The following is a 26,599-nucleotide window of genomic DNA, read 5'->3' as shown; positions in this document are numbered from 1 at the left end:
TTAGTGTTATTTGGCTTTGAACAGTACCTAGCATATAGGAGCCCCCGTCATCAGTCATTGACTGATGCTAGGCACTGTACAAACATAGAATAAAAAGATGGTCCTTGCCCCAAATCTAAGTAACGCTCTTGTAAATTTTTTTTGTGCTGAAGTTTTTCAGGCTGGGGAAGAATGATTTTTCTCTTTTGCAGATTGTCTTGTTCTAAAGTTAGTGGTTATCACATTTTTGGGGGGGAATAAATTTTAAATACCTGCAGTGACGCTTCATTGCCCTTTTCAGTTCCATGTGACAGATTGTTCTTAATTCACAGGATCTCTTTGTTCTTGTATTTAATATAATTGGGAACTCTATGAACTCCACATAATGATGCTTAAGCAACTTGCTGCGTCTCACTCCAGACAAAAGCAGTTGACAGCCAAATAGGACTGTTGCAATTTTGCTGTTGCAACTGGTGCAGAAAAATAATCATGTTTGGAATCAAGATTCTCAATTCACTGTATTCAGCATCTCCTCTTAACTGCAGAAATAGTTTAGAATCCTCCAGATGACTAGCAGTTAAGAAATGTGCTTTTAATGGAAATGCTTTTGGTTACTATTATTACCTGAATACTGTGGATTACATTTTCTGCTCCAGGACTGTTGCTGATCTGTTTCCTTTGCAGGAAAGACAGGATTTCCCTTCCACTATATTTTCAAGTGTTTTCTGTAGTCTAGCTTTAGAAGTCCCATGTGATAAGGGATCTATCACTTCACTCAGGAGACCATTCCACAACGTGGTATGGCATGGTCGGGATATTTTTTCTTTTTACCTACATTTCTATCTTTTTTTTCTTTCTATCCTCCATCCATCCATCCAGTTACTTCTGATTACATACCTGTTTTCTATTCCAAATCATTCTTCTCTCTGCTTGGTGCGTACAGCCTTCAAATATTTGTAGGCAATTATCATATTCCCTGCCCCCTTCTTATTTGTAATTTAATGAAGTTCTACTTAGTTCACTCTTTCAGTATATAGAAAGGGACTCTTATATTCCTTCTTCATGCTAAGATGCACCCTGCAGTGCTAATGGACATTTTTGAGCCATATCTCATTGCAAAGTTATGTCCCATTTGCTGTAATCCCTAATTTCTGCTGCTCCAGGTGTCCCTCACATATTGACAATAAATACATCTTGGATTATTTCCCACAGATGTTTTAATTGCAGTTTTATATGTGGAATTTAGGGTTTTTAAACTTTCTACCCAATGTTACTCCATTGTAATAACTCTCTGTCCTAATTGGCATTCTCAGCCTTCAGTGTCATCTGAAAGTTTCATTAACATGCTGTTTACTCCTTCTTTGAGATCATTAATGAAGATGTCAAATAAGACAGATGACAGTTAAGCACGTCATATGAAACGATCATCTCATCTTCGCTCAAGCATTTCAGAGGCTAAAGGAGTATCAATTCTGATGGTCATTTCGGCCATCTGCTATGTGGACAAAAGGCTTTTGCGTCACATACTTTTTCAGGAGAGGCCAAAGTTTTCTGAAAAACAGCATTCATCTTTTATGCACCCGCAGGCAAAACCTGTCTGCTGGGCTGCTGTCTGTAAATCTTTTGTCGAATGGCTTTCCTTCGAGGGCTGGTGCTGCAAGTGGCAAGAAATAAAGCAGTAAAACTGGCCCAGAGCACCTCTGTTTTGGTGTCAGTACTATCCTGGGAGTAAATGACAATTAAAATGGTAGTTGTTGGTTAGATCTGGCTAAATGATCATAGTTGATATTGATCCATCTTTACAACTGTCTTGAGCATTCATTAATCTGCTACGCCAAGTGTCAAAATTGATCTTGCAAATGCTGCTGCACGCAGTGTGATGCCAACTGGACTATATGATCAGGAACATGTAGATCAGTTGCCTTGATTGCTGCCCCCCCCCACATCTCCCCATCCCCCACCCCGGCACCAGGAGTGGCAGCACTTGGCATTTTTTGTTCTGGGGAATGTTCTTGGAGAGAATGTTTGTGCATAAAGATATATGACACAATAACTAAATGAATGGAAAAGAGAAAACAACATCAATATATGCTGTTCCAAAATAGAATGAAGTGGGATTAATTTTAATCCGCCAAGCCTTTTGCCTGTAGGTAACTGATTGGAGTGCAGGCCCGAGTGGTCAAAACTAGAGCTGGTCAGAGCATTTTCATCCAAATATTTTTTCATTGAAATATGCTGTTTTGTCAAAGCTGTGAGAGAGTGTGAGTGAGAGAGAAACCAAGTCCCAAACCGGAACAGCTAGTAGCCTAGTGGCTCGGACACTCATCTGGGATGTGAGAGAGCCTGATTCAAGTCCCTGCTCTGCCTAACTCAAAATGCCTGCTCTTCGGGGATATTTTGGTGTGTGTTTTGACCAGAAATCCCATTCTGGACCTGAGACAATTTTGTCAAAACCAACCCAGCACTCTTTCAATATTCAGGCATAGGTTCTCTTTATAAGAGAAATTTCTTCCTCCACAATTTTTCTTAAGCACCAGTAATATCTCCCAAGATTCTTCATATTAACTCTTTCAAAATCTTTTGATCAACACTTCTGCGAAATTCAAGTGAGTGCAACTTTACCGTCCAGTTGTCACTCTAGATATGTGCAGACTCTTATGAGACCTCAATGCACTACCAAATTCGCACACAATTCAAATCAGGAGAATAATCAAACCCAAATTTGCCCAAAATGAACACATTAAATAAAATTGTATATAATCAGTTAAACATAAAATTAACATTTTCTCTGTTTTAACATGGAGAGTCCTCGTCACCTTCTACAATAGCTTTAATGGTCTCAGATGTTGCTTAAAATAGACATTTAGCATGACTATAGATATAATAAATACGATTCAGCCATTAACACAATAAGCAAACGTGAACATGACTCAAAGCAATTTGATCAGGTTTGATGCTCAGATTCTACAGTAATGAGGGCACCCGAGTATGCTAGGTATATAAAAGCTACAAGCTACCAAAAAGAGTTAAGAACTAACAATTGGAGCTGAGCAAAATTTGGAATTTCCATCCCACAGTAAAATCCAACCTTTCAACTTCTGTTTTCATTGCAAATTGGGACAAAAAGTTGAAATTTAAAAAATTTTCACAGAACAAAAATTCCAAAATAATTCAATTTGGAAATGTTGAAACATTTCATTTTGACATTTTTGACTGAAACAGAATATTTTGACATTCCTGAAATTGAAATGTTTTGTTTGTTTGTTGAAATGAACCAGAATGCTCGGTTTTGAGTCATTCCAATATTAAACCTTGTGGGGATTGTAGTTTGGGAGCGTGATGCCCCCAAACTCCCTGGCTGGACTACATCTCCCAGCATGTAACTGCGGTGCACCACACATAGCTTGGTCAGAGGGAACTCCACATTGCATTATGGGACACAGTCTTTCAGGCAGCTTGGCCCATATAGAGTAGGGGGTTCAAACTACAGCTCCCATAAGACATGCACTCATAGGGAAATGGAGTTTAATATTGTATTGAACTGATTTGAAATGAAACATTTTGGGTCATTTCAACAAAATGAAATATTCTGAATTGTGTGAAATGGACCTGAAACAAAACACTTAATTTTGATTTTCCAAATTTGGGCAAAAGTAAGATTTTTCTGTGGAAACATTTGGTTTTGTGGAAATGGCATTTTCTGTCAGAATGGTTATCTGATGGAAAATTCCCGACCAGCTCTATGAATAATATAAGTGAATTTGACAGGTATCCGTGTTCCAGTCTGCAACACTCTATAGACACAAAGTAACTGGCCTGTGAAGGGAGCTGATTTTCACTGAGATAGAAAGCGAGTAGTGGACCACACCGCAGCTATATTACAGCCCAAATTCCAGTCGATGAACCATTGCTCTCCTCTGGAACAAGGCAGATCACAAAATTCTGGATGAAGGATGCAACAGCTAGGGACAAAGTGTTCTGAGTTTAGAGGATTTATTCCAGAAGAGAATAGCCAAATCCTGAGTCCGGCCACAATTATGAAACGCTACAAAACCTTCCTCTTTGACAAAGACTTTCTACCATAAGAGGGATGACACCCTATTTAAGTGCCCTGTCTCCCACTTAAAGAAACAAACTACAAGCAATAGACAAGCCTGGTTTGATAAACAGGAGTGGAGTCATTAGTTTCACACAGTTTAATAAAATCACGAGAAACAACAGCAGCATGGATGAAAGTATGGGCTAGTCACTTCAGTACATATCCAGGGTTCCAGGGAGATTTGGGTAGCCTTAGGGTGACCAGATAGCAAGTGTGAAAAATTGGGACAGGGGGGTGGGGGGGAATAGGCACCTATATAAGAAAAAGCCCAAATATCAGGACTGTCCCTATAAAATTGGAACATCTGGTCATCCTAGGTAGCCTGTTCTGCCGCCCATGCTGCTGAAGCTTCACTAATATTGTTGTTCGAGGTGTAAGCAAGCTTGGTATGTCTACACATACTGCAGTCTCAGCTTGGACTGCAGGGTAAAAATACCCTTAGAGGTTTATACACCCGCCCATCACCACATTATCACTGCTATTGTTACCCAAGCTAGTTTTGGTCTAGCTAGATTAAAGCTAGCTTGGCTCAGGTACATACGTCTACCTGTGCTGCAGTCACACGTCCTGATTGGAGGGCAGACACAGACGGAAAGTGCAGATGATTGTTAATATCTTTAGACTATAAACAAGGAAAGCATGAGACACCATCATGTTTTTGCAATAGGTGTCACGCTTGAAGTCTTGTGCTAGATGTTAGCCCCATGGAGGACTTCAACCATTATTCAGGGCAGAAGGGAATTACAGAGCTGTAGTTAGAGCTAGTTAATAAAGTGATCAAAGGTGACTAGTCTACAAGGAAAGCTATTGACAAGACTTGTCTGGGGATTTTCAGTAAATTCTGCTCTGGGGATTCTCAGTAAACAGGAGTGTTTTAATGAGACTTTCCATTTAAGTTCAAGCTGGGAAGTGACAATTTTAAAAGGAGACACAAGTTAGATGCATTAAACTGTGGAACTAGGTCAAAGTTTTCTAATGAGGGAAAGATTTTATTCATTTAAAGTAGCCAAAAAAAGATGTGTAATTTCCCCAAAAGGATGGCTCATCACCAAAGGAGATAATGGGCAGATGTATTTTATTTAATTAGCTAAATCTGAATGTTGCAATTCATGTACTGTATTTTGTTTAGTGTATGTGATGTAGTTACTCCATTAAAAATATGAAATATTTTAATGAACAAGAGACAATAATAATCATTTAAAAGTAAGAATAACTAGTCGAGATGGTTGGGAATTTTTCAATGAAACTGTTTTCACAGGAAAATGCCAAGTACAGAAATGCTAATGAAAGGGTTGGTTTCAACAAATTTCTCGACTTGAAAAATATTTTGACAAAATTGTTTAGTAATTGTCAATGTTTTGCGTCAACAGTTTTTAAATGAAAAATTGCAGATTTCCTGTTAAGAATCACTATTTCTTTGGAAATTTAAGCTAATTATGGCCAAAAAAGATAAGATTTTAAAATGGTCAAAACTGAAACAAAACATTTTGAAATTATCAAAACAAAACCAAATTGACCTGAACCTTTTTTTTTATTTGGATTGTCAGCTTGCAAAAATGTTTGAGATTTTGATTTTGTCCTAATTTGGGACAGAATTTATTTTTCAAAAACTTGAAGATGTTTTTTGAGACAGGACAACCCTTTTCTGCCCAGTTCTAATAACTAACCCCATTTCATGCTGATCTATCAAATGTTTTGTGTACAATCCTTTTATTTATTATTATTACGTTAGTGCTCAGAGTCCCCAGCTGAGATGGTGGTCCCACTGTGCTGTACAAACACATAGTAAGAGATTATCTCTGTTACAAAGACCTTATAATCTAAATAGAAAGATCACACTAAGAGTGGTAGGGGAAACTGAGTCACAGAGCGGTTAAATGACTTGCTCAAAGTCACACAGCAGGTCAGAGGCAGAGTTAGGAGTAAAACCCTGGTTTCTCGGCTCCCATCCCCGGCTTTATCCATTAGACTGCATTCCATTTCCACATATTTGTGGTTTTCAGTCAATAGACAAGGTTTGAGTTGGGGATGTTGTAGGTAGATCTTTCAAATGAATTCAAATAGGGATGTTGCCTACTGTTTCTCCCTTGTTCTTTGTGCTCTGTTAGAGCCCAGCTTTAGCTGCTATCCCATTTATGCAGTTGCTTCTTCAAAGTATCATTCCATTGCCATGGCTGCTCAGTTCTGCGGAGGGCGTGAAAGCCTTTGAAATGGATGTATCTCCATGGCACAGCCTGTCTGAGTAACCAACAGGAAGGGAAGCCAGCTCTCATTTGTTGCAATTAATTAGATAGAATTAAGCAAAGATTTAAACAAATTAATGATTCCCCTTTCCCCCTGAATGCTCATTATTTTGACGAGGCAGCCGGGTAATCCCCAGTTTCTAAAGCTGCCACACCACACAGAGAACTGAGTGGCTGCCTCTGCAGCAGCCCTATGAAGAGAAAACTCTGCCAGTGTCACAATTCAGGGCTGAGTTCAAAGAGCTGAAGAGCACCAGAGGATAAACAGGGAGGGCCTGATTCTGCTCCCAATTATGCTGGTATAAATCCAGAGGGAGTCCAGTGAAATTACTCCAGATTTACACCATTGTAGCTAAGCAGCATTTGGCCCTATATCCAGGGTGAAAGAAGCCTTCAGAGAATCTCTTCAGCAAAAAAAAAAAAAAAATCCAAACCAAAAAACTGCCAGTTCCTGAAGCCTCTCACAGGAGAGAGCTCAAAAAGCCATGAAAATACCCAGGCTTAGATAATGTCTAGGCTAAGAGCAATTCCTATGCCATGAGATGGAGAAGATCAGCATTTCCATTAGACTTCACTGGAAATATTACAGTGGGAAGTTTTTCTCGATGAAAATCCTGCTTTGTTGAAAGTAAAATGTTTTGTGGAAACATGTTTGGTTTGAAGAAAGTTTATTTCTACATAAAAATGGAAAGAAGGCATTTCAATAAAATTTTACATTTTGAAATGATGCTGTTTCAATTGTTTTTTATATAAGATAATATAAAATTTGTAAATAGTTGAAATAACAAAATGTTTCAGTTTTTATCCAAAGTCAACATTTTGATCTGCACAGGATGATCCCCTCCCCCCCCCCATTTCTTTTTGCAAGAATTTTCACATTTTGTTCCTTTTTGGAATTGATTTTTTTAAAAATCATGGAATTCCCCAGAAAACTAAAAACCCAGTTCATGTCCAGCTCTAATTGCAGTCATATTGATATGAGGACTGATGTGATGGATTCTCTGACACTGGCAATTTTTAAATCAAAATTGGATGTTTTTTTAAAAGATCTAATTCACAAAGGAATTATTTGGGGGAAGTTCCGTGGCCAGTGTTAAGCAGGAAGTCAGACTAGATGATTACAATGGTCCCACTGCAGCTCTGTTCCAGTGTTCTCCATACCACCATCCTTGGGCCTAGCACAGTGGCTGGTGCATAGAGTGTGCAGAGGCTGCCTGGTGAGGTCACTCTGTCACACCCATTTCTGTGTGACAATAATGAGTGGTTTCAGAGTAGCAGCCGTGTTAGTCTGTATCCGCAAAAAGAAAAGGAGTACTTGTGTTAGTCTCTAAGGTGCCACAAGTACTCCTTTTCTTTTTAATAATGAGTGGGTTCTGAGTTTATGGAGAGCTTTGCAATGAGACCTCCACCAACAAAGTCCCCCTGGAACTCAGGATCAGGTGCTCCAACAGAACTCATCCAGAGCAACAGAGCCTGATGGCACGTGCAACCACTTGTTAAAGCACTTTAAGGCATAATATTAATTTCTCAGGTCTCCCACAGTCATGGCTACTCAGAGCAGCCCGACCATGTTTGTAGCTGTTGCAGATAAGGTTGCCAATTTTGGTTGGATGTATTTCCTGAAAGTTTTGTTACATGACATAATGTTTAATTAAAGATTAATTTTTAACTCCTGGAAACTCCAGGGCAATCCTGGATGCTTGGCAACCATAGTTGCAGATCACCTTGTTCACTGGATAACCTTTCTGTAGGACAGTCCCATTTGATCCTCCCCATGTTTTTAGTATTAATCACCTTTGATCCTTTTAGTTAATTGGATACAGCCCTATTGATTAGTCCAAATATCCCTTTGCCTCTCAGGATGGTAGCTATTGTGAAGGGAGGGAAAGAGAATATCTGTAGGGATTTATTGGCTCTTGAGAAGTAACATAATATGCTTGCTGGATTTAATCTGAGCCAAATGATTTCACCTCTCCAAAGGGGAGATTAGTTACTGAGTCAAGGAAACCTCTTACACTATTTGTCCGGAGAGCTGCTGATGAGTTAGTTACATTTCAGAATGTTTATCTGATCATATCTGACCAGAACTAATAGTACCACTGCTGAAAATGAAGCTGGTTAAATGTTTAACACAATAATATGTTTCCATGCAAATTAAGAATATATCTACATCTATCTATCTATATTTGTACAAAGCCTAAAATAAGGTCCAGCTTTACCAAGGTATTTGGGCACCTAAAGTTCCAGATAGGAGCCTAGTGGGATTTTCAAAAGCACCTATGCAGTTGAGATACCTAATTCCTATTGAGTTTCCTGACATTCAGTGTGAGTTAGGTTCTTTTGTAATCCTATCTGCCTCTTTAGATCCCTTTATAAATCTGGCCCTGTCCTTACTATTAGCAATGGCCAAACCTAAGAAGAGTCATAGAACCATGTCAAGAAGAAACCCAGTAGTTCACTGGTACATTTTCTAGTGTTTTCCCCACTCTACTTTTAAATGTCACAAATGATGAGGTTTCTAACAGCAGTGTAGTCAAGAGTAAACTTGGGTAAACTGAGTTTATCCACTTCTCATTTGTGGAATATGGAATTTAGTTAAGGTAAGTTTACCACTTTTTTGTTTTGTTTTGTTTTACAACTACACCACTGGTTTCTACTATTTCGCTTTGGGAGACTGTTCTACATCCTATTTACCCTTGACTTTCCGGAAGATTGTCCTGATAATCAGACAGCATATTGCATTTTAATAATTTCTTCCCATTGCTCCAAGTTATATATAAATCATTATACATATATACAGCTCTTCAAATACCTCCTGCAAGATGCTGTACCTTGTTAACTCTCATGGAAGCCAGTGAATATTAGTACAAGATATGTGGCTAAATCTGCTGTTCTGCTTTGAAAATCTCTACTAGGATCTCTCCCTACCTATCAAAAACAAGGGTAGCGCTTCTTGATTAAAGAAATATGCTCCCCATGTCAGGTAGGATTATCACTAGCTAAATAAATGGTGTAATACATTTCTTCATTCTTGATTGACCGTTCTGTTTTCCTGTAAAATTACACTCTGTGGTGATTGGACTTCTCCCCAACATCTGTATCAATTTTATATCTTAAAGTTCTCCAAATGGCCTCCTTTTTCGTTCCCATGCATTAAGCCTCATTTCAAAATGGGACAGATGTCTGATAACAATTTGCATTACAGATTAGGACAAAAAGCAATAAAACAATTTTTGTGGCTCTACCAAAATTCTCTCAGCACAGTATTTCAGTCAGTTATGGAGCCTTTCTTTATTATCTTGTATTGGTGTCCTCTAATCTGACAGAAGCAGATGTCAGTGTATTTTGTTTATTATTTTTAGACTAAAACCCTTGTTGCTTTTGCCTTATAATGCAGATTAAATCTCAGAGGTTTGTATTAAGAGGGTTTAATTGGCTCAATTACTGGGCAGAAGGAATAGTAGGAGTAGAAAGTAATTTGCCAGATCCCTTTCTATCAGATCCAAGTATTATATACTGTACTACATTCACTTTCATCCCCGGAGTTTGGGGGAGAAAGAAAAAAGCACAATCTGTTCTTTTTAAGCTTCTTAACAGTGACTAGTACTGATCCAGCTGAAGCTGAGCTAGCAGGTGGTTATAGTTATAACATAGGTGGTAATGCACATGCCTTATATTGAACCAAATTGTAAATCAGAGGCAGGGCTAAGTCATTAGCAGATGATGTAATACATGATTTATTTATACATGTTGAGACATATGGAAGCAGATTTTCAAAAGAGCTCAGCTTTCATTTATTCACATTAAAAAGGAGCCAGATGTTCAAAAGTCCCCAGCAGTCACTTCTGGCCACGTTTTCAAGAGATCAGCACCCAATGAAAAGCTGGCCCACATTCTAGTGCAGAGTCAGCTACAATATAGATTCATAGTTTTCAAGTGCTCTAATGAAGAGACTGTTTAGTGGGGACAGAGTTTGAATGTAAACCACCAGTTTCTCATTACAGATTCATCTCTAGGTGTGGTTGTATGAGTCTTAGGCCTTGCCTACAAAGAGTAACTCAAATTGATGTAGCTTAGATCTACTTACCGCGGGGTCCACACTACGCAACATCGACAGGAGACGCTCTCCCATCGACTCCCCTTACTCTTCTCGACCAGGTGGAGTACAGGAGTCGACAGGAGAGCGATCGGCGGTCAATTTAGCAGGTCTTGTGAAGACCTGCTAATTGAACACCGATGCATCGATCACCACAGCATCGATCCTCCGGTAAGTGTAGACAAGCCTTACATACTTAAATTGTGCAACAAAGTAACAGTAAATCGACTTCTCCCTTCTATTTCTTACTTGGGACAAGTTTTGATCATTGTTAATGATTGGCTAAGAATTGTGTACACCTTCTAACCCTGCCTCCCCCACCCCAGCCCACTAGTTTGTGGCACCCATCTATTTACATCTTATCTTTTTAATGTGTAAGCTCTTTGGAGAAGGAATTATCATTTTTGTATGTTTTGGACAGAGCCTATGTGCTAGGGCAGATAGGCCCCATGCTAGTAGGAAGGCAGTTAATGAGGGCCTGTGGACATGGTTGGCCCCACCCTGCTTTACCTACAACAGTTTTCAGGAGTGGAGAGGGGACTTAAATGGAAGAGGCCCAGCTCAGTTAGGGGCTGACCAGGAAAGCAGAGCAGAGCTCTGTTTCTTCCTCTGTGAGGGAAGCCTTCGTCCAGCCAAGAACCGAAGACAGCTTGCTAGCAGGGTGAGCCTCCTTGTGGATGGGATGACTGGTCCCAGGAAGACCGACAAAAGGGACTGGCTACAGAGAGACGAGCCCTGAGTAGAAGGGCGGGGTCCTGCTGATGAATCCTTGGGTGACCCTGGTTTGAAGTTCACAATTTTCCTTTCATTTTGGACTCTGATGCCTCAGAAGGGGTGGGACTTAAGTCTGTCATAGGCAGAGGGCTTAAGGCATTATGGCGCCAGACCCATGAAGGGTGGCATCCAACTGACAGGGACCCGCAACTGGGGAATTCACACTTTGAGGGGCCACAAGGGAGCACCGCCTAGGCAACCCACTTGCAGCTTAGTACAATGGGGCCAACCTGGTTGTGGCCCTTATATTACTACCACAACATAGATACCACATTTCAGTTTTTTAAAGCAATTTCAATGGATAATATCAATATTATCAATGTTTAATTTTAAGCATTTTTAAAACTTTTAACAATTTCAATTTTCATAGTTGCACAGAATTATGGGTTTTAAGCATTTCTTTTATTTTCAGTAACTTAAATTTTCACAGTTGTGGGAGGAACAGTAAGCGGGGTCAGACAATAATTATTTAATGACAGTAGATGCTGAGATTCAAACAGTTAAAGCTTTCTAACCATTAAAGCACACACCAACATCACATGCCAAAATATACAAAGTAAATTATCCTTAAATCAAACTCTAATAAGTTTTCAAGCAGCATTTTCTTACTTTGTCTATCTGTAAATTTTTATTATTATTGATGGAAATATTTTTTCATTAGTTTAGGTGTTTAGGGTGAAATCAACATTTACTGACACTTACCAATAAAAATCTAATCCTTCCAAGCCTACACATAGATCAGTAAAATCTGGTTTCTTTGAGAAAACTTACCAAGCGTCTCTCCTTCCACGAACTCCCCAAACTCCAGCTCCTTTCCCCTTGCAGGAAATGTGTGGCAGAAATTCTTGATGAAAACTTCACATAGCCTCCTACAACATTTTCCGCCTTCCCTGGTTTTTCTGTTCCTGGAGGGGAAACATGGCTTTAAGGAAATTCAGACTAATTTGTTTTTGTGATATAAGGGAATCTAAGAGCAATGATTAGTTTTCCACCAAAGTGTATTCATTACTACTACAATATAGCTAAAATTAAATATACATACCTCATCAAAAGTACTCCACAACAGGGGAATTTTCTATGAATAATTAATAAAGTAGTTTAATCAGCAATGATTATGACAAGTGGATTTGTACAAGAACCTTGATGCAAAACTGCATTCTGTTTTTGTTGAATCTCCCTCAAGCTCATACCACACAGCTAGAGTTTTCTCAACTCGGAAACTCAGTCACTTTCAGAGTTAGAATATCAGGATGTTTTTCTTCCGAATGCTGAAAATCTGCATAATTTGGTAAGTGGCCTCATTATTTTGAAGCACTTTCTTTCATTTTATATGAGGCACCACTTACTGTATGGTGTAACAAAATTACAGGGCCTTGAAATATTACATGACCAGTACATTTGTGACATAATAGTATTTGTTTGATTATAAAAGAGTCAATGGTTGGGACATTTATTGAGAAAACTGCTATTTGTGCTGCATTGTAGTTAAATCTATCCTCAGTTTTAGAGCAAGCCTCAAGGTAATAGTTTGTACTTGCACTTTCATCTGAGGAGTTGAGGGTTTTACACCTTGAAGAGAGCTAGTTCTGTAGGTGAATTACAACTGGTTGGAAATTTTCCATTGAAAAGTTTTTTTCAATGGAAATGCAGTTTCTGCAAAATCAAAATTTCCCATCAACAAATTACAATTTCGCTGATAATTTTTCAATTTTCTGTTGGGAAAATCAAACGAAAATATGTATATTTTTTCAAACCAACTTGATGTTTCATTTTGGGTCAGTTAGCCATTAATTTGTGTAGGCCTGAAGTGCTGCAGGACCTCATGGGAGTTGTAGTTTGAGTACCTAATATCTCCATTTAGTCTGTCGGCTGGGTTCCCTGGCTAGACTACATTTCCCATGATTTACTGCAGTCTCAGCCTCTGGATGAACTGATGCATTGCCTCACGTGAGTCACATGACCATGGCACATCATGAGAGATATATTCTGGCTCAGGAGCCAGGCTCATAGATTAAAAAGGGTCATGAGACATGCAAGCTACAGGTCCATGAGACACCACAGCAGCTTAGAGGAAAACAAACTGACATTGAACTAAGCCAAAATGAAACATTTTAACATTCCAAAATCAAACAGTTTTTGAACTTTCTGTTTTGTGAGAATTGATCATATTTTGATTGTTCTTCCAGATTTGAATCGGGCAGAACTTCTGATTTTGGACCAGTTTTAATCCTAATATGGGAGGGAGGGTAGTTTTGTGGTTAAAACTCTAGACTGTAAACCAGAAGGTCTAGGTTGAAATCCTGGCTCTGCCACAAACTGACAGTATGACCTTTCACGCACAAGTCACTTAATCTCTCTATGCCTCATTTCTCTTTGTGTAAAATACTTCCTTTCTCTTAACCTTTGTCTGTGCTGTCTATTTAGAGTGAATGGTCTTCAAGCTGGAGCCAGTCTCTTATTATGTTTATTTATGGTGCCTATCATAATAGGCATCAAGAGTCTACCATAATACAAATGATGTTTATTTCATAGATGTGTTAGCTGAGTTGGAGAGGGCTGGAAATGACTTGCCCAAAGTCGTAAAGCTACACAGTGGCAGAGCTCGAAGTAAAACTCATGAGTCCAAATTCCCGGATCCAGCTCTAACCACTCAATGCAATATCTTTCCATTGTCACTATTTTAGTATGTTCCTGTATTATGCTGATATGCTGTAAAGTTTGCACCTGGTTAGAGTTTCTTTCCCTGAGGCACTAACACAGATGAGTTGAGGATCAGTTCCCAGCAGCGGTCTCACTTTCCTGGTCTCTCACTGTCTTCTTCTTATTTGTACTGTGGTGGTGCCTCATAGCTCCAGTCATGGACCTGTATGCCATATGAATGGATAACAAAGAGATGGTCCCAGCTCCACAGCGCTTGCTATCAAAGACAAGGAGCAACAGGTGAATACAGGCAGAGAGACAAGGAAACAATGAAACAATATTGGTCTGCTTGTTAGGCCTCAGTCTCAGGACACCAACGCCCAAATCATGGTCAAGTTTAGCAAAGGAATGTTTTAAGGAAGGATTTGAAAGAGATAATGAAGGGGGCAGGGGGTTGTGAATGTTTACAAGGAGCTTCTCCTGTGCGTGAGGGGCAGCATGCGAGAAAGCATGAAAGTTCTTCTATTCTGGTTTGGATTTACATTTCTACTTTAATAAAAAAACAAAAACAAAACCTAGGATTTTAGCTTATCATGACCTCTGTGTCTTCAGTTTTACCACCTTTTCTCTAGAGATGCGCAGAAAAGGACCTTTCCTCAGAGGATTACTTTTGCCACGCCTACATTATTAGCATGTTTAAAATACTGGTATGCTTCAGATTGTGTTATTTACAAAGTCACATTTTTGCTAATTAACATTTTTAACATTCAGAATATTTTAAAGCAGGAAGAAAACAAACAAACAATTAGTTCTGAACAATTATTTTTACCTTTTAAAAACTGCCAAAAACCTCAAAGCAACTGAGCTAATTCAGTCAATTTAGCAGACTTTGAAGGGCTAGGTTAGTTCTGTGATTTATAAACATTTTGTTGTAAGCATTGTGTTCTCTCTCTTTTTTTAAAAAAAGAATATTTCTTAATGGTACCTTGTTAGCATCAGTAATCTAAACACCAATAAAATACCAATGCATTTAACCTGATTTATTTATTTCCTAATATGGAAAACCTTCTTGAAATTTTAATCTATTAATTTACAGTTTGTGGGTTTCTTTTATTTCCATGTAGGAAACTATGGTGAGAGTGGAATGGAAGCCTTCAAAGATATGTCGGGCAAGGAGGGGATCTGCATTGCCCATTCCTACAAGATCTATAGCAATGCTGGCGAACAGAGTTTTGACAAGCTGTTGAAAAAGCTAAGGAGCCACCTGCCCAAGGCAAGAGTGGTTGCTTGCTTCTGTGAGGGCATGACTGTGAGAGGGCTGCTAATGGCCATGAGGCGCTTGGGTCTGGCTGGAGAGTTTTTGCTGCTAGGCAGGTGAGTAACCCTGTATAATTATAGGTGTTCACTGATATGCATAGTACAACTGGGTCATGTGCACAAACACACACACACATAAGTTATGTACTGTGCGTGTGTGTTTCCTGAAGTTCAGGATATCATTTTAGCAGAATCTTTGTCATCTATGATATAGATACCAGAGAGGCTTGTGTGTATACATTACACTGTACACAGTGTCCGTGTTTGGAAGGTATTGCTGCATAATACAGTTTTTCAGAGAATGGCTGTAATATATAGATAATTATTTCTGATTTATGTTATCCTTGTTTTTTGCTACATTATTTGAAAATGCATATCAATGTGATGCCATTAATAACTAAAACTATGGCTGATTTGAATGTTGTTTTAAGACACAGCTGGTCTAGTCTTTGTGTGGAAATGAAATAAAAGTCTCTTCAAAATGGAGAGATTATTTATGAATGATTATTTTCCTTTGGCTCTAGTGCTGTTCCATTAGCATTGTTCTAAAGAAAGTGTGCAGCTGTTTTTTGATATGATCTGGTGGTCAGTCATCATGGCACAAATGCTCACTTCCATCTGCATGGAAAGGAGAGAGAGGAAAATATTAGCTGCATTAATCAAGCAGGAAATGAGACTACAGTAATTGCACAAAGAGGAAAGGTGACTGCTGTATGTGCAGTGTGCCTCTGTGTTTGCCACACATTCCACATAAGCTAATGGACTTTGGGTGCTGGAGGGCAGGGGTGCCAGCCTACATGAAGGGGGTCTCAGAACAGCCACTTGACTATGACATGCTCCACCTCCAAGGAAGTGCAATTGGAAAGGTGAGTATATGCTGCCCGAAGAATGAAGGTTCTGTTGGCAGGTTCACAAGCATGCTGTACAGCTGGCAAAAAAAAGAGCAACATGACAGTGAAGCCGGCTGTACGGGCGATGGAAGGGTGAGCCTGTGAAGAACGTGGAAGGGAAGCACCTCCGTGCAGTTGGCTTGGAATCTATGAGGCTTGGGCCCTTGTCACTTGTAGAATCTAGGCCTCTATCCACTTCCCAGGTCACGCTTCCTGCCCTTTTTACCGTGCTGCCTATTCCTCTTTGGATGGTGAACAATGGAGAATAGCATGGCTACGTGGGCTCCTGCCTTCTCTCATTGACCCATCACAAGAACGAAACAATCGCCACACCTTTTTGAATAACTGTAATTGCTTATTTATTTCTGCATCTTCAACCAATGTGAGTCCATTACTATGGCTATTTTTTTCCTATTGAGGTTGCTCTGTTGCCTTGCCTTATTCCATCCATTTGTGGCCTGATTTACAGAGAATCTATTGACTTCAGTTGGACTTGTGGGTGCTCATCACCCTTTCTACCTCCTTTTACACACTTAACACATGGAGGTGTTTCTCTGTTGCAGGCCTCAAATTTTCAAAAGGACCTAAGTCCCTCTTTCAGAAGTCATTTAGGTGCTTTGTTCATGTAAACCTCAAACTCCCATTGATTTTATTAAGAGTTGCTCATTTGCAAAGTAGTAGGATTTGATGCCCAATGGGCCCTCAGTGACTGTGAGACAGAGTCAATGTAATGGATATACTTGTAGATCTTAAAAAAAAGAGAGAGAAAAGGGAAAAAAAGAGAGGTTAAATATAAGTGACGTCCTACTTTTGATAAATGATACAGAATGTTTCCTGTTTATATTCAGGGGTTGTCATGTCTAGTTGTAAGAATGTTTTAGAGGTGGCATGTTGAGATGATGGTTTATTTTAGAAGTCTAAATAGTAAACAGCTTTGGATTAAAAAGAAGGCTCTATTCTGTTGGAGTGATTTATGCACTTTCTTGCACAAGATAATACCAAGCTCATCTATGAATAGAGCTGTGTGAATTAGGGATTTTTCAGTACACTGGCAATTTCAAAATGTCAAAATTGTTTCGAGTTGAACCAACAATTTTAGAAAGGTTTGGTGAAATGAAAAGTTTTTAAAAAAATCATTTTGGGTTGAGTGAAAAATTTTGTTTTGACAAAATCAGAAATGTTTTATTCGAATTTTGACAATTTTTTAATGTTTTTTAATTTAAAACAAATTAAATTAAAGGAAATTTTTGAACAAAGAGTTGTTTTATCCTGAAAAATCAAACGGTTTTGTTTAGAAAATGCCAAAATGAAACATTTTGATTTTGTTCAGAATTTTTACTCCCCCCTCCACAAACATTTGGCAAAACTGATATGAATTTACAAAGCATTTTGCTGTTGCTGAATCTGCATTTTTCACTGAAAAAAGGGTAGGCATAAAAATGTCTCCCAGCTGTATTGGCGAAACGTATTTCTACACAATTCAGAAAGAGAGAAATATGTGGGGGTGGGGTGGCTATCATCTGCAATAAAAAGCCATGGTGATGAGTGGGACATAAAAGCAGTGGTGCCCAGTATCTACTAGAGACAGCTGAGCTGGGGGAAACTAATTGCAGCTACCCAACCTGGGCCTGCTTTAAACTGTAGCAAGCTGGCTGGGGCCACAAGGGGCTTTCAGCCAACTGGAGATTAATGGAGTGCCACAGCGTCTCTTTATATCCTGCTGTCCCTAGGAAATGATCCTATCATTACCTCTGATCCTGGAGGCTGCACAAAGATGATTCAAGAGCCCGCAATACAAGCTCTGTGGCTATTGGAAACTCCCCCTTCACTGGAGCCATCCTCATTTCTTTTCAGCAGGAGCAATGTAAAGGGACTGATGCATGACTCAGGATGAGTCTCTGTAATACATTCCCATTGCTGCAGCTAGTAGAGAATATATATCTATTCCAGCTTGTTATTGTCTAAAGATGACTTGTTTCAGCACAATAGCATTTTTTTGACTATAAAAGAGTCAATGCTTGTTTCATCTGAGTATTTGAGTCTTATTGGTAGCATGGCATGTTTATTTGATAAGCTACAGTGAGCAGCAAGGTTCCTGAGAGGCAGTTTAATCAGTAAGCTACGCCTTAGTGTACATTAATGAGCTGATGGGCAAGCCCTGGGTGTGTTGCAAAGAAGAAGGCCTAAGGCCAACCACCCTGCCACAGCGCAGTGAGCCTAGAAATACACACCATGGTGTGAGGGGTGACAAACAGGAGAGGTTTCAGAAACTGGAAAAGACTTTTTGAAGCATTAGATAATGTCTAGTGGTGGGGCCTTTTTGTGCATTATTTCTGTGAGGAAAAAAATATGGCTTTTAGGAAGAGCTTGGAAAATGGCTTCAAACCATGGGGGGTTGAGGTAGGGGGCTGAATCGTGAACCTGGTTACACATCTACCCAGGGAAGGCAGGGTCCAAAGTCAATCCACTGCCCAAGTCCAGCGTCACCAGACATGCCTGGGCAAAGAAAGAACAGCTACTGGTGGGCTGCAACTCTTCTTCCCACACAGGTAGGTGGGCAGGGGTGGGAACTGGCTGGAGCTTTGGATCTGCCCTGTACCCAATTTACCAGTTAGTGCAGCTTAGCCAGGGCAGGGGGGTGTCACAGTCCAGACCAAGTCCACAGGGATATCCTTCCATCATGGATTTACTCCCCTTGCCCCATCAAGATTTTACACACAGACACCTTGCATAAATCATGAGTAAGGCTACGTTTATGACAGGGATGTCATGGAAGTAGGGAATCTGAGATTTCCAGAGACCTCCATGACAGAGAGCCTCCCCGGAGGCTGCAGGACTCTGGAGCTGACAGCCAGTGGGGCCCTGGTAGGGTTCCAGCCACAGGCAACAGCAGCGACAAGTGATGGGGGGGGGGGATGTAGGAGGCTGCAAAGCTCCAGCCACAGATGACAGACTCCTGAGGGGCCCCTCCTCAGGGTTCCAGCAACGGGGGGACAGCCTCCCATGGTGGGAGGGGGCTGCCTTGGGTGAGTGGCTGGGATGTCCCGTTTTCTCTTTGGGAAATATGGTCACCCTGCAGCTCGCAGTCGCCGTGGGCGGAGGGGGATCCCCACAGCTCCCAGCCACCACGGTGGTGGGAGAAACCATGGAGTTGCAGCAGCAAAAGTCACAGACAGGTCATGGTGTTGTAGCAACCAGGCAAGGTACTAACAAACTTCAACAGGACTTTATTTTTAAAGGGGAAACCTCTTTACCAAGCTGCTGCTGCACCCTTGGTAGCTCTCACTCCGCTTCCTCAACTGCCCCCCGCCTCCTTCCTGTTTCCTGTCCTTTCAGACTCCCAAATGCCAGTGCTCCCAGTTCTAATAATTACAAGCAGCATCTAAACACCACACATGGCTTCCGTGAATTTTTGTTTATTGCCCGGGATCTGTCCATGACTTTTACTAAAAATAACCATGACAAAATCTTATCCTTAATCATGAGTATGATTTTTGATGCAGATAGAACTTGGGCCTAGAGTCACATGCCAGCTCAGCTTTGGTTTTCTCTTACATAAATAGCACAAAGAACAGTGACCAAAAACTTTGTGAAAAAGGTAACTCTCAATGGACACTAAACTCTCAGCATTCTCAGTAGTAACCGTGATTGCATTGCCTGTCTGTGATAGTGTTCTACAGAGATGAAAGACAGAAAATGTTTGTGACAATAGCCCTCAAGGGTTTTTTTTTAATGCATGGAAAACATTTTAAACGCTCAGCAAATGTTTACCTCATAGGCCTAGTGGGATTGGATTCAACCCCAAATGAAAAGGTGAGTGCACTGAATTTCAAGTGTAAAAAATTATGTGCTACTTTAACCCTGCATTTATTCAGTTTAGTAGAGATGTATACACAAGGTTGTATCCATCTGTGCTTATTGCTTGTGGCCTCCTCAGGTCACCAGACAGAAAATATTACAGATGGCACTGATTAGAGTACAAGAAATACGTCCATTAAACAGTGTATCTGTCTGCAGAACATATTGCAAAAAGAAATATGGAGTATTAATTTTGTTGGGTTAAATAATTTTATTCTTGGTTATGTGGCTAAATTACATAAGGCTAAATCACGTAAATGACATTGGTTTGATTGGGTCAGGGACTGGCAATATCAGCATTCTGTTCCTCACTGTCTTTAATACTCATTTCTAATAGCAAAAGTTCTGTTTCATACTGTGCACCTGACTTTGTCTCCTTCTCCTCACCATTAGTCAAGACTCTTTTTTGATATTTGAACAAAACTTCTGCAATAGCTGCTAACATGACCACTCCGTGCTGCTAATCCAGCCACTGTGCTGCTCAACTGTTATTCTGCAGTGAGGTTGCTCTCACGTGAGATAGGCTAAATCAAGGCGAGTTACCTGAAGTGTAGATAGCTCCAGTTAATTCTGCAGTGAAAACATAGCTCTAGTTTCTTTTTTCCTCTTTCATACCTGACACTTTCTCAGCAGTACAGCTGAGGACAGGATTGAGCCTTTGGTATTTATTGTTTTTCTGTATTTTTTTTAATTCAAATCCACTAATATTTTGCATCTAGCAGCAGTTCCTCATGCTACTTCACTATAAATAGTAACTTTCTCTTTCCAAAAAATAATCTTGCAAATTTTTTTTGCATTCCTTTCTGAACAGCTTGGTTTAGGATACTTGCCCCTGACCATACATTGGTTTGAAACAAAACAAAACAAAAAAGCAACCTTCTCCTTAGTAAAATAGGGCTAGGTCATGCCCTTTGGCATAGCCCTGAGAAGGTGCCTAGGGAGACATCGTGCCTCAGACCCGCTCCTGTGAAGCACAGTTTCTTCAGGACTCTCCTCTTGGACTGTGAGTGTGTGTAACTTAAAATTGCAACATCCCTTTATGAAGTACAGTATAATTCCTGCCTGTGCATCCATCCAGCTCCGCTAGATGGCATGTGCGGGAGGGGAAGGAAGTCTCCCACCACCAGCCCTCATTCCCTTGCCTCAGGGGGAGCATGGTCCGTCCGTTCCATTGAGCACTGAGGGGCTATGATGTGGATTACACTAATACAAACACATAAAGGAGGAGGGAATTTTATCCCCCTTCCCTCCCCCCACTTCCCTTGCTGGCTATGGCGGGGTAAGGGCACGCTAGCCCTTAATTTGTTGAATTTGCTAGATTTTGCGGTGCTCAAAAAGCAGGCTGGGTTGTGCATCAGGAAGAAGCCGCATCTCTGTGCAAGAAATGGCTGAGCGTGCAACTTAGCTGCTCACGGAGAGGCTAACTGAGCAGGAGCAAGTCAGCTCAGGAATTGGGATTGATCACAAGGAGTTCAGCTGTGCCTATGTAGGACTAGATGTGTGCAAATGACTCAGCTATACATGGGTAAAGTCTGGCCAAATGCAGCTTAGTGTTATAACGAGTGCTCTAGTTGATAGGGGCATTAGTCTAGCACTCAGGAGAGCCGGGTTCCATTTCCAGCTCAGCAACTGACCTGTTGGTGATCATGGGCAACTCATGTAATGTACCTGTGCCTCAGTTCCCTCACCGTAAAATAGGGATAATATCTCCCTACCTCACAGGGGTGTGGTGAGGATAAATTCATTAATGAGGATGTGGCACTCAGATGCTCCAGCAATGGAGCGCCATATAAATACATAGGTAGCATGTGAGTGGCTGGAGTGAAGAGAAGAGGGGAGCAGTGTGTGAAGAACTTAGTGGGCAAGAACCTGGGTTCTGCCTAGGGGGCAGTTCAGGAAGGCAAATGAAAGGCCGACTGGCAGGAAACTCAGATCTGTGTGAGGAAAGGCAGAGTATATGGGGATATATGAGAGAAGCTTAGTATCACTGCTCAGAGATCAAAGCAAGATTGCTGATCTGAGGGAAATGACTTTGTCTCAGTAATTTAAAAAGAGACCTTTACTAAGAATTACTAAATGTCTGTATCAGAAAGAAAGACCACCTGGCAGAGGGTTTAGCCATTTTCTTCCTGAAAGACAGATCAGCAGGGTTGGTCACTGTCACAACTAACAGGCCTGATCCAGGGTTTGCACAAGTTCCTTTGCTTAGGGGCTCATTTAAAATAAATGAGAGTGTGAAATTTTAGAGTAGTGGAAATATTTGTGGTAAATTCATTTTCACAATTTTTTCCAATTTTGGGGAAAAGAAACCAAAATGTATCTCACTAATAGTTCCAGCGGTGGAACCCTCAGCAGAAATGAGGAAGTAAAATTCCACACAAGCGTGCTGCCATCCTCTTTTGGGCTAAAATAACCAGGAGCTAAAAATGGTTTGACAGTGTGTTCGTGTAACCCACTTGTGAGTGTGTGTTACAGATTCCCTCTGTGCTCAATCCATAGAGGACAGGAGTCTCTTACAGCACCACACAAGGCCTGTGGGCTCTTTAGCTCAAGCTGTAGCAGTTAATTCTTTTTAGCTCCTGGTTCAGTCCCCAGTGTATCAGCAAAGCTGGCAGCTGTCACATTAGTACCTGTTAATTAGATAAATACTACTTTTAATGAATATTAGTTGTAAGTAATTAATCCAGAAAAATTACTTGGGGGCAAAATGGCTTAAAGGGGGTGCAAGTTCTTCCCTCACACCTTGCACAGTGTCTGGATCGCTGTCCTGTGCAGAAGGAAAGAGCAGCTTCCATGGGTTTGTTACTCTCCCCACAAGTGAGGGGACAAAGCTTTGGATGAGTCCCCTCACACATGCATGCCAGCCCATGGAGCTGAGCTAGTGCAAGGGGGTGGGGTGGTAAACTGCATCCTCTAAGGAGCTGCAATGACTTACTCATCCCTGCATGGAAGGAATTGTTACTGAGTTAATTCCTTGCCACAGCTGCTCCTGGAGTGACATTGCTATGCTCTGTCCCTTATACAGCATTAGAAATTAGATCACAATGTAGCCCTTTCTTATCTGTTTTATAGATTATGGCAAAGGATGGCACCATAGATAGTGAAATTATCCCCTTCCATGACAACAGTCACAGAGGAAGAAAAGTGTAATGAAAAATTAAACTTGTGGGTTTCAAGGAGAAGTGTGTGTGTGTGTGTGTGCGGGGAGAGGGAGGATGCAAAGTCACTCTTCTGTGTCTATATCAATATTTATGGCAGCATGTAAAGTACAGGGCATTACACACACAGCTACACACAGCAGTGAAAGGCAGGCAGTGACCACAGTTGTCGCTGTGGTATGTTGCTAATGCTGCAGTGAAAGGCGCTGGCAGGAGAGAGATGCCAGAGCCTTTCCCCACTGCTCCCCTCCCCCCGCCCCCACCTGCCGGAGCCTTTCACTTCAGTTGGGAAAGGCTCTGGCAGGGCACTACACTGCTAAAATTGTGTTGGGGCATGTAGGGAGCCATGTAGGGTATATAAGCTGGGGGCTCCGGCAGGTAGGGTTCTCTACTCTGTTGCCTAAGCTGCGTCTCACTGTCTACACTGCTATTTATACCCGGCCTCGCTGGACATGCAGTGCCTGTACCCTGCCTGTTGCTGTAGGTGAAGACATGATTTGCCTGACCCAGATCCAGGCCCCGACCCCAATCTTTGTGTGTTTAAAATCCAGATCCAAATTTTGTGACTCAGACCCCTCTCTCCAAGAAATGCATAATCCTGTGGTCCGTATTTATGGGTTAGCATCTGGCAGGGCTCTGGGAGTCAAAGTATACATTTTTTTCAAATAATACTTCTCTCTGCACCTTTATGCAAATCCTGAATCATCACAATGTGCTGTGGGACAAATGTTGGACAAGTGTCATAGTGGGCTAAGCTGTGACCTTGGAGAAGTGTGTGCAATTTTTATTGATTCCAAGTGGAGATGCACATGCTTCTCTTCTCCGAGGGAGAGATTGACCCATATAATTTATCGGCAAAAATGAATTTTTCACAGTGGTCTAGATAAAAAGATGAGCCGTAGTCCAGTGACTAGGGCATGGAATTGGACTTGTGAGACCTGGGTTCTGATCCTGGTGATGCCATTGGACTTCCGTGTGGCATGGCACTGCATAAATCACTTCTCTGTGCCTACATTTTCCCCTCCCACAGTTTGTCTGTCTTGCTGTTCAGAGCAGAGACTCTCTCTTCCCACATGTATGTACAGCATCAAGCACAATGGTGCCCCAGGCTTTGCTGGCACCTCTAGATGATACTGTGCTACAAAAGGTAAATAATAATAATAATAAATAATAAATAGTAATAATGAAAATGTATTGGGTCATAGCTGTTCAGTGAGCATTTTTGTGGCTTTTCACTTTATGAATCTGTTTGTAATAATTAGATTCCAAATACTTGCAGAGATGGTAGATTCAATGGTAGCATTATGAGACCATTGTCATTAAGGTAACTGTACTTGTTGCCATTAGTTTCTCAATTCCATCACTGCAGGATTGAAATATTGATAATTGGTGGATATGAATGTAGTTGTCTATCTATTCACTTTAATGAGCTTTGGATCACGCCCTTAGAAGTTTCAATACATGAATGTTAACATACAAATATGTCTAATATTTCTGTGAGATTTTAAGGGGAACTGTCTGGAGTGACCCTCTTCTTGCTTGATATATTTTTAAGGCTTTCATAGAATCATAGAATATCAGAGTTGGAAGGGACCTCAGGAGGTCATCTAGTCCAACCTCCTGCTCAAAGCAGGACCTAATCCCCAATTAAATCATCCCAGCCACGGTTTTGTCAGGCCTGACCTTAAAAGCCTCTAAGGAAGGAGATTCCACCACCTCCCTAGGTAACTCATTCCAGTGCTTCACCACCCTCCTAGTGAAAAAATGTTTCCTAATATCCAACCTAAACCTCCCCCACTGCAACTTGAGACCATTACTCCTCATTCTGTCATCTGCTACCACTGAGAACAGTCTAGATCCATCCTCTTTGGAACCCCCTTTTAGATAGTTGAAAGCAGCTATCAAATCCCCCATCATCCTTCTCTTCTGCAGACTAAATAATCCCAGTTCCCTCAGCCTCTCCTCATAAGTCGTGCTCCAGCCCCCTAATCATTTTTGTTGCCCTCCACTGGACTCTTTCCAATTTTTCCACATCCTTCTTGTAGTGTGGGCCCAAAACTGGACACAGTACCAAATGAGGTCTCACCAATGTCGAACAGAGGGGAACGATCACATCCCTCGATCTGCTGGCAATGCTCCTACTTATACAGCCCAAAAATGCTGTTAGCCTTCTTGGCAACAACGGCACACTGTTGACTTATATCCAGCTTCTCATCCACCGTAACCGCTAGGTCCTTTTCTGCAGAACTGCTGCCTAGCCACTCGGTCCCTAGTCTGTAACAGTGCATGGGATTCTTCCATCCTAAGTGCAGGACTCTGCACTTGTCCTTGTTGAACCTCATCATATTTCTTTTCGCCCAATCCTCTAATTTGTCTAGGGCACTCTGTATCCTATCCCTACCCTCCAGCGTATCTACCTCTCCTCCCAGTTTAGTGTCATCTGCAAACTTGCTGAGGGTGCAATCCACGCCATCCTCCAGATCATTAATGAAGATATTGAACAAAACCCGCCCCAGGACTGACCCTTGGGGCACTCCGCTTGATATCGGCTGCCAACTAGACATGGAGCAGTTGATCACTACCTGTTGAGCCCGATGATCTAGCCAGCTTTCTATCCACCTTATCATCCATTCATCCAGCCCATACTTCTTTAACTTGCTGGCAAGACTACTGTGGGAGACCGAATCAAAAGCTTTGCTAAAGTCAAGGAATAACATGTCCACTGCTTTCCCCTCATCCACACAGCCAGTTATCTCATCATAGAAGGCAATTAGGTTAGTGAGGCATGACTTGCCCTTGGCGAATCCATGCTGACTGTTCCTGATCACTTTCCTCTCCTCTAAGTGCTTCAAAATTGATTCCTAGAGGACTTGCTCCATGATTTTTCCAGGGACTGCGGTGAGGCTGACTGGCCTGCAGTTTCCCGGATCCTCCTTCTTCCCTTTTTTTAAAGATGGGCACTACATTAGCCTTTTTCATCTTTGTTATAGATCTCACTTTTCAAAGGCTAAGACTTTGTTTCCTAAATATTTCCTCTGAGATAAAACGTAACATAAAAATATAGAAATTGATACACTTGGTCAAACTAGTGGTCTGGCGAGTCCAGTGGCCCAGGACCAGCTGCTTCAGATGAAGGTGCAAGAAGCCTTGCTATAGCTAGTCCAAAAGCAATTTAAAAAAAAAAAATTTAAATTACTGGTGTTTTTCCACTAGCTGTTCAAAAATAATCAAAACCCATAATGTGTTCTTTTGATAGTCAAAGCAATTCTGGACTGTTGAATAACAGAGAATTAGGAGATGCTTTCCAAAGTGTAATTATAATGCGATTAACATTTAAGAATCATTTAAGAACGCCAAAATACAACTATGTAAATAGCATTGAGTAAAATGTTTTAAAATATCATAGTTTATCCCAGTGTTTCTCAACTTGTTCCATAACAGAACCCTTTATGTACTGTGTGAGTGCCCAGAATCTGCCTCCCATTTAGCAATATGAGGAGGACTAATTGTTTGACGTACCTGGGAATTGAGACCCTCCCCCCCCA

General features: G+C 40.9%; 1 protein-coding gene across 3 annotated transcripts in view; it reads left to right on the top strand.

Annotated features, from left to right (window-relative positions):
* GRM5 (glutamate metabotropic receptor 5) overlaps positions 1-26,599 on the top strand; it is a 327,032-nt gene that overhangs the window by 137,773 nt on the left and 162,660 nt on the right. For all 3 annotated transcript variants that reach the window (XM_074956402.1, XM_074956392.1, XM_074956409.1), the window contains exon 3: positions 14,956-15,205. In XM_074956402.1, the coding sequence (XP_074812503.1) occupies positions 14,956-15,205 (250 nt within the window). The remainder of the gene's footprint in view (positions 1-14,955; positions 15,206-26,599) is intronic.

This window comes from Natator depressus, chromosome 1, assembly GCF_965152275.1.
Source record: "Natator depressus isolate rNatDep1 chromosome 1, rNatDep2.hap1, whole genome shotgun sequence".
In the NCBI taxonomy this organism is placed as follows: Eukaryota; Metazoa; Chordata; order Testudines; family Cheloniidae; genus Natator; species Natator depressus.
This window is presented reverse-complemented; position numbering and strand designations above follow the sequence as displayed.